The sequence below is a fragment of the Gymnogyps californianus genome, chromosome 25 (genome assembly GCF_018139145.2).
Source record: "Gymnogyps californianus isolate 813 chromosome 25, ASM1813914v2, whole genome shotgun sequence".
NCBI lineage: Eukaryota > Metazoa > Chordata > Aves > Accipitriformes > Cathartidae > Gymnogyps > Gymnogyps californianus.
In genome coordinates this window covers 2,378,906-2,392,391 of record NC_059495.1, presented here as the reverse complement: position 1 = coordinate 2,392,391, position 13,486 = coordinate 2,378,906, and the positions used below count along the sequence as shown (strand labels likewise).

Here is a 13,486-nt window from a genome sequence, read left to right as displayed (position 1 = left end):
CGTGCTTGCTGTCTGACATACTACATGTGCATTTTAAAAGTAAACGTGACCAAACTACCAGCTTGTGTGATTTATGTCTAGCTCAACAATTGTAACTATTTAAAGGAATGTGCTGCTTTTGGCTGAAGCTAGGAGCAGTTATTTTGATCTTGTCCTTCAATTTGTTCATGTGGCCTCCTGCTAGGTTTTAGCATGAAACTACCAAACAAGTGATAATAGCACAACTTCTTCATCTAGAGCTCCAGTACAACACGTGACAGGGTGACTGCACCTATGTATGTACTCTCCTGGTACTTCATTTTTCTACTTCATGCAAGAAATGTGAAGGAGAGAAAGACTAAGGAATAGTTAAGAGGCAAACATTTCAACTGCCAGTACATGGTGCCTGGGAAGAACAGCTTAACTGCATTGGCATACTCACTCTGTTATCTTACGTCTCAGTTGACTTTCCTGATTGTTTAGGTGTTCCTTACAACCTTCAGTCTGTTTTGCAGTTGGACAGTAGGTTGTGGGGACCTTGCTGCCTTTTAGAGAACCTACAGGAAATAATAGGGTATTGTCAGGCTATATTATTGTGCTAATACTCCTACTCTTCACAGTGAAGCAGAGAGATGCCTGTGTAAGAACCATAAGATTATTCTGACATTTTCAAAAGCATTCACAATGGAAACAATGCTTATTTCTTACTCTTGCCAGATGCCAGCCAGAGCATCACCTGCCCCATTTAAAAAATTACTTTTGTGGAATGATATTAATGCACAGAAATGCAAAATAAGCTCCTTTAGTCAGTCCTGTTTATGCTCTGCCTCTCTTGTCCTAAAGGGTACCTTGGGACTTAAGGCTGGTTTTGCAAGAGGCTCTTGTGCATTCACAGTGTGTGCCCAATGGTTGTATGGGAAAATAGATCAGCCCAGGCAGTCTGGTGGATCTCATCTTCTACGCATGCAAAATCAAACATACCTGAGAAGTAGATCTCAAAGTAAATCTGATTTTGGAATAGCAAAGCACTGAACTTGCAGAAAGGCTGGTGAATATTTAGAAAAACATTTCTTACACAAAACAGCAGCTAGATGTGAAAACACTCCTACATTAAATATGTACAGTAACTAGTCATGCAAAGTGTGCTATGGTTGTGCAAATGAAAAAGCAACAGTGCTATTACAGTTTTATTGACACTTTTCTGAGTGTTTCTCTCGGAAACATGTAGTAACTGATGCACAGTTTAATCGGTGACCTAAATTCTCTCCTGGATTTTGTTCTCCTCATTAGGGAAGCTGCAGTAGTGTTCTTTTGTCATCAAGAACAAGATTCCCTTCATAACTAGTCCTTCGCAATATTGTAGTATCCTGGCTCAGTCGATATAGAAGACAGTCTTACAAGTTTTCTAGAGTACTTCAGTATAAATACTAAGCCTTAAGGAGACATGTTTGATTGTATAAACCTCTGTGCTTACAAGGTCAACTTCTCAGCTTCTTGCACCTAAGTGAAGAATAAACTTAGGTATAAAGAATAAACTGAAGTATCTCCAGAAGTGCTTCCACATGAAGGAGACATTCAGATGTCTCTTTGATTTCTTAGAGTATTAGTATTTAATTATGTCTGTACCTGTAAGAGCCCAGTTTTACCTAGCAGTTTGTCCTGGACAATTTCATACATGTTTTGAGCAGAGATGCAGAAAGCTGGACTAGAATGGGCTTGAGCAGCTATCTGTTATGTCCTAGCCTTGGCGCAGGATCAGCTGCACCATTCTTGGAAATCTCCCTAGAGAGAGAGATTTAGTAACCTTCCTAGACAAAGCTATTCAGGATCTGAATTTTTTTAATTATAAAGATTCTTTCTAATGTTTAATGTGGATTTCCTTAGCTGAAATTCTAACCGATTATTACTGCTTCTGTTAATAGGCATTCGTAAGACTAGAAATATGATGTGTCCCCTCATAAGGGATTATTTGTTCCTTACTAAGCTTGAACCGGATGAGCGTTGTCTTGACTGCCTTACACTGAACCCAGATCACAGAAGAGTTGAGGTTGGAAGGGATTTGTAGAGAATGTCTAGTCCAGCCCTGCGGCTCGGAGCAACGTCAACCAGAGCAGGTTGCTCAGGACCATGGATGGAGACTGCAGTCTCTAGCCAACCTGTTCCAGCATTTGACCACCTGCACAGAAAAAGCCCTTTTTCTTGGGTTTAAATTGAATTTCCTCTGTTTCAGTTGGTTCCCACTGCCTTTTGTCCTTTTGCTGGGTACTTTTGCTGAGAAGAGTCTGGCTTTGTAGTCTTCCTCCTGTCAAGTATTTATACGTACGATAAGATTCCCCTCTGCACCTTGTCTTCCCCAGGCTGAACGCCCGCAGCTCTCTCAGCCTCCCCTTGTATGACAAGCGCTCCAGTCCCTTAATCATCTTCATTATCCTTAACTGTATTCACTTTGGTATGTATGCACGCACCTCTTTAACAGAGCCTTAACATATCAAATTTAAAATGTGTACAATTGTCCACCTAAATGAAGGACCGAATGTTAAATGAAAAGCACTGACCACTGGGTTTGCCAGACAATGTCTCTGAGTCATATGTTTTGGAGTAAATACCATCTTAATCTTTCAATTGTCCAGTAAACAAATGTACTTTGGACTACTGAAAAGGCTGGACAGGAAGCTGCCTTGTGACAAAAGTTCTGCTGCTTTCTGCTGTGGATCCAGCTGAATCTAAAATAGCTTCTGGTTTCTATTTTATTATAGAAAAATGAAAAAAAAAAATCTACCATAGAAACATGTAGCTAGAGGGTATGACATGAGGGTAAGATTTGTCAAAGGATACGTTTATGAAAGCATAGGTAGCTTTGCTATTTCAGTCTTTGCAAGGTACAACAGGGTGCTTTGTTCTGGGTATCTGCAGTAAATACTAGAGAGTCATGGTTCTTAGCTCCAGAGGTATATACACGCCTATTCAGTGTCCAAATTCTAGCTATTGTGGCAGAACATCTCTAGCAAGTTTCAGCTGTCTTGAAGTCATTTCTGTAACCCAGGGGCTGGCACACTGCCTGTATCCCAGCCTTTCCTATTTGCAAGCTAGTTAATGCACAAACAGTATCCTTGCACATACCATCACCTATAGACTGTGGTATGTTCTACTTCTCCAGGAGAGAAAGTGGTGTTATTTCAGAATAAATGACCTATTCTGTGCAGACTACTAGACTTGGTGGAATACTTAAGGCCAAGGTGGAAGGTGGTTTGGAGTCTTTAAATAAAGTCCTGACAGGCTAGAGCCATAAAAGCAAATGACAGCGTGGATTCATTAACTTGTTTGCTGCATTGCTAACAAATGATGGATTAACAGCTTAAAGAGCTGGCTTGCATTCAGTGTGATTTAGTTTGTGCCTTTGATATCTGACTTCACCTTGATATCATATGATTTGTCAGTCACTTTGTGACTGAATGATATTTAGCTTGCAAATATTATGATCTCCCCTTACTGCCGGGCTTTTTTTTTTTTTTCCTTGTGCTTTGCCAAGTTAAACCAGCTGAAAGTATATTAAGACTTAGGTAGGTTAGAAGCTCTGAGGAGAGTTTTCAGATCTGCAGGTTCCAGAGATCAGATCTAATGTGCTTTGCTTAAAAATGTTTTTTGAGGGATGCTGAAATGAGTATACTGCAACTGAGATCTCTAGTCTGCTGCTTCAGATGGTTCAGGAGCAGCCACCTCTGTGCTTGCAGAATGTGCTTGGGAGGTAGTAGCAGCAGTACATGAAATCCTTTCAGTCCCACCACAAGTAAAACAAAGTTAAGTTACCTCAGTAATGGGGTATAGAACTTTTTCCTAAATGATGCCCCTATAAAACATCTTTGAAATAACCCTGTTTTCCTGAGCATATTAAGAAGATGGTGTATTAATGATTGCATTTGTTTATTTAAACCGTATGAGTGAAAATATAATTCAGAAGTCACTTTGATAATCAATATGACATTGTCTGGAGCACTTAATAGCAGTGTAGTCTAGTGACCCAAGTGGCAGCGGAGAACTCGTGATGTATAAGAATGCAAGGTCAGTGAAGTTGTCGGTTTTATATGATCCAACAACAAATAATTTTTTTCTCATGTTTTTCTGAATATTTGCAAAAAATCCTCATGGTTTGTGGGTGGGTCTGTGCCCCCTCCTCCTGAACAACATATTTCTTTGTCCTTATCTGTAGTAACGATGAAGCAGAAGTGCACCATTGGTGAAGTTTTACTGGAAATGTATTTTGAGGTTTTAGAGTGTGCTTAATGTGAGCTGCTCAGGCCTTCTCTGCTCATCATAAAGAAAGCAGAAAAGCTTAAATGAAAATGTTGCAAGCACCTATAAAGCCCATAAACAATATTTTATTAAAAAAACCCCAACTAACAAAGCCAGGTATTCTGCTTTGGCATTGTGTTGGGCAAGATGATCCTTTTTGGATCACTGAGATTACATAACTAGCTTAGAAGATATGATTAATCATTTTACTTATGGATTTTGTCAGAGATTCTTATAAATAAACAGAAGTAGGCTCAAAACCGCCATTACATCATGTTCACTTTTCAACTTGCAGAAGCAGCTGTTTTAACATGTTAACTGAATTCAGACAGAAATGTTTATGTCAGCTGCTCTGTAAATGATGATTCCTGTTCATGGGACTTTCTCTATAAATGATAATTAGGAGGGACTGGTGGCAGCTCCAGCAGTTTAGTTCTTGCTCACTGTTTTTTGTTTAACTTCAGTACTACTTGTGATGCAGCAAGTGGTTGGAGATTGCTGTGTGTGTATATGCTCAGCCCTTGCCTATGATCACTGGGTACAATATCTATATGCATTTGCTGCACCTTGGCCATTAACTGCATTCTTTGTAGGATGTTGAAGGCAATTCTGAAACCATCCTAACAGTTGATTCTTTGATTTTATGCCTTGTAAGAGAAAGAATAGAATTGGCTATAGAAGCTGTTTCTGTGAAGACTCACACAGCTGCTGCTTCACTTGTTTTTTGTTCCTGAGGATAAATGAAGTCTTCAGTTTCAGAGCTATTTGTTTCAGGGCTAATGTTAGTTTTTACAACATAATCAAATATGAAAACAAAATGTTCTTTCTGCTTGTGATGCAATGAAGACAAGAGAGAGGTCAGGATGAGTACCTTATGGGTACTTGTTTTATTTCCAGAGAATACTTTTAGCCACCACACAGCCTCTGTTGAGGCTTCAGAGGGAGAAGTGTGGCGTGAAGCTTGCATGAACTGATAAGATGCTAAAGCTTAAAGTACCTCATGATGGTTAAGCCAGTTATTCCAAGTATTCCCCATTCCACAGGAGTTGTGTTATATGAAAATATTTATCAGAATAGTCAGGTAACTATAAAAGAAGGAACAGAGAGTAGAGTTTCATTATGCAGCAGCTTTCTCTTACTCTTTTTTCCATTCTTTTGGAGGGGAGGGTGTGAGAATAATGGGTTGGAAACTGGGATGAGCTGAAATACTTCTTGAGTTTCCTAGTGCTAAATATTTGAGAGAAATCATTTAGTTTAAGGGTTGTTGCTTGTTGTCTAATCCATTTAAACCTGCTTTATTTTAACAGATTACCTCGCCAGCCATGGCCGTCTAAGTGAGTCTGAGGCCAGGCGCAAATTCTGGCAGATCCTCTCAGCAGTGGAGTATTGCCATGGTCGAAAGATTGTTCACCGTGACCTGAAGGCTGAAAATCTTTTGCTTGACAACAACATGAACATCAAAATAGCAGGTACTCAGAATGTAGATGATATTCAGTAACACCTTATTTTTATGAAGGCTGTTCCAGTAATTCAATTGCTGCTGCCCAAGATATCCTGCTGTGCTTAAGGTACAGAAAATCAGAGTGGTAATACATGTAATATTTTTGCGTTATGGATATCACAGTACATGTAGCTAAAATAATTCCTAGATTAGCTCTATTATACTTTCAGGAAAAAGGAAATAATTTTGAGAGTTATAGTCATTTTTTATGGGTGTCATAACATGTCTATAATGCTGCCAGATGTTCAGGTTAAAACAGAGTTAATCAAATAACTTCTTTCAACATTAGAAAAACTCAAAATGGAAGCTTATTGATTTTTTTTTTCCTTTTTGCATGCATGATTTCATTTTAATTATAAATTTAGACACAGCAGATGTTGCTAGCAATGGAAATCATTTTGGCATTTGTCAACTCATTACAATTCCACGAATCCTTCCATACTGACTTTAGCCCAGCGACACTTGAAATGGGAAAGCTAGATAACATCTTGATTTGGAGGACTATTGAACTTTAGCCATCAATAATATGGGAGCGAGAAAGGAAGGCTAACTGCTGTAAGAAGCTGGTTTGTATAGGAGTAAGCTTGCTAGTTCTGAGAAGGAAGTGTGAAAAGATAGGCAATCGGGCTGAGAAAGGTAAAGTGATAAAACATTCCTGAGTTATAGATCACTGGTGGATTATTTTACCCTTGAATTTCCTCTCTGGCATTTCTGAAATGGATGAACTGAAAATGTATCTTGATCTCTAATGCTTTCTGTAAGGATAAAATTGCAGAAAAGTGTTAAATATGCCAGCAGCTCTCTAAAAGATGCTCTCGTTTTTGTCTATGGAGTACAGTGTCCTTAAAGATTTTAAAGGAAAAGTTAACACCTGTTTAACTGGTTAGCATCTGTGTCGTGAAGATTCACCCCTTTCTCTGCAATCCTATGGCAAACATTGGGAAGACTGGGAAATTAATTCTGGGGGTTAACTTCACCCTCAGGAAAAATCTTTTTAAATCCTTTCAAGTCATCTTTATCAGAACAGGAAATCTACACAATCTTTTAAAATGAGCACTCACCTTTGAGATGAAAACTATTTCTTGAGCAAGAATTTTATCCTTTTTAAACTTAAAGAAACCCATAGTCATTGCTATCAAAAAAAAAACCCCACCCAAAAAACAACGTAGGTTATCTTTGCCTATGAAATGGGATTTTACTGATGGAATAAGAAGGATTTCTTATCAATGTATGTATTAATGGAGTAGCTTTCCCAGATCCTGGATAAGTTTGTTGCTTTTGTATTGACTTTTGGTTTTGTCTACATTTAAAATATTCATTTTTTCATTTCTTTACCACCACCTTTCCACCTCTAGCATCTTTTTCACATGGTTTAAGAGTTTACAGAAAGGTTAAGTAACGGATAAGTTAAAATTGAGGAAAAGGAAAATACAGCTATGTGAGTTCCAGAACCATGATTTTCATAGAGTATTAGGCTACTGTTTGTTATCAAATCTGAATGTAAGGCGGGGTTTTTTGGCAGAAGGAACAGTGTGGAAAACAGATTCTCTGAAGCTAGAGAGGGAAGCCTATTAATCTGCTCTTTGGCATGTTCTCTGTATTTCATGGCTCTTTAGCATCTCTGAGTGGGAATTTTACAGCAGGTTCATAAAAGCTGTAAAAATTGTTATTTAACGCTTTATATAAATTAATAGCAGAGTCTTTGCAGTAGCCTCTTTTTCATTTCATTTGATATTAAACTGTTTACGGTTATCTTTTAATTTTCTCTATACTCTATTGTGGGCTTTCATATTAATGTTAAACTGTGAAAATATTAAAAGCTACCATCAGATGAAGTAAAAGGGTTTTGCAGCTGTTGTAGCAGGAAGATGCAGTTCTGGTATAAGTTCTTATTTAGGGCATTTGATACCTGAAGAAAGCTAAAGAAACAGTTTGGGATGGAGATGATGTCTGGACTTTATAATGAAGTGGCCCAAGTATAATAACTAATAACACTGAGGTTGAATTGGTGGTGATGTCTCAAAACTCTGAAAACTAATAGGGCCACCTGTACTGTTTGCTCACAGTTGTTGGTAATAAAGCTGTGAATTTGACAGTGAAAGGTTTTGGTACTTTGTTGAGCTTTCATCTAGCAGGTTCATCAGCACTACCATTTGCAGAGTATTTTTACTTTTCTCATTTCTGATTTCAAACTTGCACTTACTTCTAGCAGCTACTGACAATCATAGCACCTAGAGATTTGACTGAGATACAATTGTATTTACCAGGACAATGTATGGCTTCAGTAAATACTGCATCTAAGGGGCTGCAAGTCACATGGACCCCACTTACTATGATTAACTGAACTAAATATAAGGGAATTTTTGTGCTATTGTTCATCCTATGCTTTCTTTCCTCGCCTTCTGATCCTGCTGCTCTTCTCCCCATTTTCACCACCACAGTCTATCCCTTCTAATTTCTCTTCCTCCACATCAGTATTCTGCACTGTAGCTTGTCACGTTCAGCCTGGCATAGTTTTTCAGAAACTTAACCATGCTGGAGTGGGGCTGTATTCAGAGGTATTCCTCTCATGAATGTCCTGAGCATTGTGGGGATGCAGATTCTCTGCCTCCCTGAACACTGCAGCACAAGCATGACATAGGCACACAAAAACACTACTTCAAAGGCATCTCAGGAGACCCGTTAACCGAAGAAAGGTTAGAGACGTGAACTGTTCTGTCACAGGGAATTTCAATGCATAGGTTCTCCAGGGACTCAAATAAAAGCATTGATAAACGGTAGTTACTAGATTCCATCAGCTGCTGCTGTCTCTTTCCTCCCCTTAGCTGCTCTTGTGCTCTACCTCTGTATTACAGAAAGTTAATTACAGGTGGTCTGTATGTAAATGATCACATTAACTGGCGGTGATTGATATGGTCTGATTCTTTCATGTATCTTTGTCAAGCTTTATCAGATTGATAGCAATTCCCATGTTCAGCTTTGGTTATAAAGTAGCTGGAGGAAAGTTAGGACTGCTAGAAACTGTAGTGATTTGTGCTGAGTCAGTTGTTTTATTTTTCTCTGTAAAGGAGATAGACGATGAATTCCATAAAATGGTTTATCTGTGATTTTGGAGTTATCTGGTGCTGTGCAGATCCCTGAGAACAGTCTCTTCCAGTGGTTCATATTCTTCATGGTTCGTTTATCAAACTGTGGGAGAACAAAGGGCAGCCAGGATCCCAACTCTGATAGCTAGCATTACTCTCTAATTCAAATTAATCTAGCAATTGAAAAACAACACAGTAACTGATGAATTATTTTGATAGAAAGCTCTGCAGTGTCAGTGTTTGCACTGGGCCCCAGCACTATGCACGGGGCTGTCCCTTGCTTATCACTCCAAGCAGCTGTGAAATCCACATAGATACTTGTGGCCATTCCAGGCTCGTCCTAACTTCCAGTGGACCTCTTGATTCATTCTGATGCTTCTAAGACTTTTATCAAAGCTTTTACTCTTTAAGAATACAACACCTTTTAGTCAAATACAGAAACATGCATAAAGTTACCTCTGTATTTCAGCTACCAGGAGAGTAAACTAAGATTCAAAAATAAGTGTTCCTAAAACTCTGAGCTGATGAGACTGCCACGTTTTATGCTTAAACAAGGAGGCTGGACTGAAATTTAATAGTTTTGTGTTAATATTGCTCTAGAAGGAATAGGATAGATAGAATTCAAAGGATCTTTCTTTTTAGTCTTAGTAACTGGACAAGAAACGGAGGATGCATAAAGATCTTGAGGTGAGAGCTTTGATAGACTGTTATTTTCTAGAAGATACTAGGTAGTTGGGAGGAAAAGCCTCAAACTTAAATTTTAGCGTAAGTAACATAAAAGAAGGTATTAATCAGATAAAATGTCCACTGAAAAGGTTGCAGCTGAAGAATGCCATACCAGGCAGTCTCCATTAGTTTGACATCAAATTTGTTTTTAGCACTAGCAAGGTAAACCTTCTTTCTTCTTCTCAAAGTTATTGCCTGTAGATAGCTGGATTGTTCATGTACCCTTTACGTTTTGCTGGTTTTTGAAGGGATCATAGGGACTGGATTTCAGTTACTGATCACTGATATGCTATGTTGTCATCAAATAAAACTTGCTCGTTTTCTGTACAGTGAAACATCTGTGCATTTGTGAAAATTAAATACAGCTTTGAATTGAGGATGGAATAGTGAGCTTCTCTCTGTATACTTCCAGCCCCACAAAACTGCCAGATTAAGATGCCTTAATAGATGTCTGCAGAAATCATGCCATCTTGATGGTAAAGCTACTGTGTTTGAACCAGATCAGGTAGGAGAGACTGTTATTTTGAAGTAGGTTGTAGTGCTGGTTTGTCTTGCTGGTGGACAGTAAAATATGCATTGACGTCAGAACTGGCTGATCAGCATTCAGTTCATGAAGTGGGTCAGGTTTGTTTCTAACACACTCATACCTTTCCTTTATCAGTACCTCTCTCCCGATTATATCCTTTGCTCATATTACTATTACAACAAAAGATCCATGTGGCTCTATGAAGCCAGGCAGATTGAATTCTGTTGGTAAATTTAGAAGAATGGATTAATTATAGCTCTGAAGCTAGTATCCCTTCTAAAGGATTTTTAGAGGTACAAATTAGAGACTACCTCATATTGCTAGATGCACAGCAGAAGTTGCAGTGGCTCTGGCAGGGAGCTTCCATTTCTCAAATTGCAAACGGGTCTGAAATCTTAGTCTGTTTCCATTTTTAACAGGAAAACAGATTCCATTTAAATGATGTATGTTCAAAAAATTATACCTTCTAAATTCAAGATTATTCTAAAGGGGGTAATGAGATTGAGAAACAAAATACCGCAAATGTTGAGAGCCAATATTTGCAGATTGCACAAACATAGAGTTTATTCAGCTGAACACAATGCTGCAAATGATCGTATTTTTTTAACGTGCAGATTCAGGCAAATGTTAAGAAGATCGCTCCATTATATAATCTCAGTCCTCTGGTAATGAGTCCAATTTCAGTCCTTTTAGAATTATGTGGCTGGCATATGTTTTTTTGAGGGCTGGCACGTTTTTCCCTTAAACATCAGTAATGTTCTTAAAATCTGTTTCTCTGGAATGAGAAATCTTAATAGTGTTCTTAGGTTAAAAACGATTACCTTTGATCCAGGATGATTATGGTAGTTCAGCAATTGCAAAGTAGAAACAAGGTGGAGGGGGGAAGAGAGAATAAGAGACTCGTGATTGTTTTGTGTTTAATTGAATCCTGGCCATTCTAACACTCCAAAAAGTGGGACAACTAAACTGACAGTGCAATAATTAAAAATTGAGGAAGCCCAATGGACCACGCATCCAGTATCCTATCTAAATCCTGAACTTTTTTTTTTTAAATGGTTTTCATGGATGCTATTAATGCTAATTAATTAATAAAGTTCTTAAGAAATGGTTTAACATCATTTGAAGACACAAGTCTAGAAAGCATAACGGAAACAAAAAGAGGTAACCATAATAATTTATGTACCCTAACAAATAATGCTGATCTCCCTGCACAGGTAACTATTTTGTCCAACAATAGAATATAATTGGATTTCTAAAGATAAGAGCAGATTGCTGAAATATGCAACACTCTTTTTAAGTCCTATGTTACATGAAAAAGTCCAGTATGAATTAGTAGGTATCTGGCTCTTACTGTGTCTTGTATTGTCAATGCATGCTATTTTTTCAGCAGAAATTCATAACTGAAGGATACTGGTGTTCCTTGCCCATGAAAAAGGGAAGAAATTGAAGTTTTAGAACTGCAGATCAAAGACAGAATGAAGGAACTGTTTTCCAGATTTATAAGACACATACTCCTAGACAAGGCGCACACACTCATGAGGAATTCCATACTGGGTCAGATCCATCTAGCAGTGGCAGGGAGAGTATACCAGGCTGGCCATTTTCTGCAGCCTGTTCCCCTTGTGCTTGGCCCTACCCCCAAACCCCAGCAGCCAGTATTGTTGTATTAGTGCTTATACAGAGTGCATCCTTGGCTGCTACTTCTAGTATCAATTTATAGACCTTTCATTCATGGATTTGCCTAAAAAAACTTAATTGTCTATGCTGTCACAAGACCATCAGATGCAAGCCAATTGCTGCTGTTTCACCCAGTCAAGCACTGTCTCGACAGCCTAAGTTCTGTAATTCTATTGCTGAGATAGGGAGCAAAGGTAACAGCCTTGCAAGGATCATGCCATTCAGTTCTAAGATGTCCTTGCTCTTGAGCTACTTCTGGTAACCATAAATAAAAACTATTATGTGTTATGAAATTAAGCATGTAAAGATAATAGTAAAAAACAAAAAATCCTAATTGTAACATAAACCTGAAGCTTCTCTTACATTGATCAGTCATACTTAAAGACTCTGTTCTGTCTTTTGCTGTTCAGGTTTGTTCATGTTTCTTTTTGAAGTGGCTTCCACATGTTCGCATTCACCAAAGAGCTAACTTTAAATCCAATTTGGATAGGTAAAGAGTTTCACTTGCTTAGGAATTTAAATCTTGTGTATTTCCAAGCAGGTCATGCTTTCTATAGCTGTGCTCACATGTACTTGTGAATCTGATACGAAGATTTATGAGGGTGGCACCTGAGTAGGAGCTGCAGTTCAGAGATAAAGATTGATATTTATCTGCAGTACTAAGAGGATGTTGAAAATCTGACAAATTCAAGATAAGTGAAGGGAGAGATCAGATTTAATGACACCTACACAGATGGCAAAATGCTTCTGAGAGAAGAAATTGCTTCATGTCTCCTGAAGTATTGTCAAGGTTGCCAAGCCAATTACGTGTGAAGAAGTCTCCTCAAAGAGAATAAAAAAAATTCACAACAAAAGTCTAGCTGTGATAGGAAAAAGGCAGGTGACATACAGCGATTGTGGGATTTTTTGGTAGAAGGTTTTGTTGTTTCCCCCTCTGTTATTACAGCTGAAGTTGCAGTTGTTTCAGAACTGAAGGAGGATGTAAAAGGAAGGATACCATGAATGTTATATTCAGTGTTTCCTCTGTAGATTTGGAATCTGAGCTGACCTTGGCCCTTTGCACCTCCAGAGTATGGTGACATGCCAGCATGCCATTGTGTAACTGTTCATGCAACTGTCACGCATTCTGTGTGCTTGCAGAGCATGACGCTGTTAGGGATCTCGCGTGTAGTCTAACCTTCAAATAGTCTTTCTGGCATTGTAGCCTTCTTACTGATAGGCAGTGGGGTGCTCTGATTATGGACAAGTCCCAAAAGTTCATTGCTGTGAGACTGGGTATCTGATTTTCTGACTTTGAGCTAATGCAGTGACCTTGGACTGATGTTGGAGATTTAACCTCTTGAGGGTTCCACCTGTACCAGATATTTACAGTAGTGTAAGATGTTCTCTTGTAACAAAGTAGGTAAATAATCTGGAATACAAAATTAATTTAGGGACATTGGGTTAAAAGGGTAGAATGAAGCTTAAATATTTGTCTGTCTTTTAAGTTTCCAGTCTGATTGTTGACAATGTAAAAATAGATGAGGGATAAGAGTATCATGTGTCATCACAAAAATGACAGCTCATCATTAGCAGTCAGCACACAGATACATAAATCTCTAAGGAGCTTGAGTGATTGTAGATCTGATTTAATCAATCACTGTTTCCAGCAAAGTCAATCATTCTTATTTGAACTAGAGTGTATCTTTTTAAAAGTCCTCA

General features: G+C 38.3%; 2 protein-coding genes across 2 annotated transcripts in view; one reads left to right on the top strand and one right to left on the bottom strand.

The window, feature by feature from the left end:
* SIK2 (salt inducible kinase 2) overlaps positions 1-13,486 on the top strand; it is a 59,763-nt gene that overhangs the window by 19,575 nt on the left and 26,702 nt on the right. Inside the window, exon 4 of the mRNA XM_050910810.1 lies at positions 5,577-5,738. Within this exon, the coding sequence (XP_050766767.1) occupies positions 5,577-5,738 (162 nt within the window). The remainder of the gene's footprint in view (positions 1-5,576; positions 5,739-13,486) is intronic.
* Positions 461-13,486, bottom strand: part of ALG9 (ALG9 alpha-1,2-mannosyltransferase) — a 104,190-nt gene continuing 91,164 nt past the window's right edge. The window contains exon 16 of the mRNA XM_050910811.1: positions 461-536. The gene's annotated coding sequence lies outside the window, so the exon portion shown is untranslated. The remainder of the gene's footprint in view (positions 537-13,486) is intronic.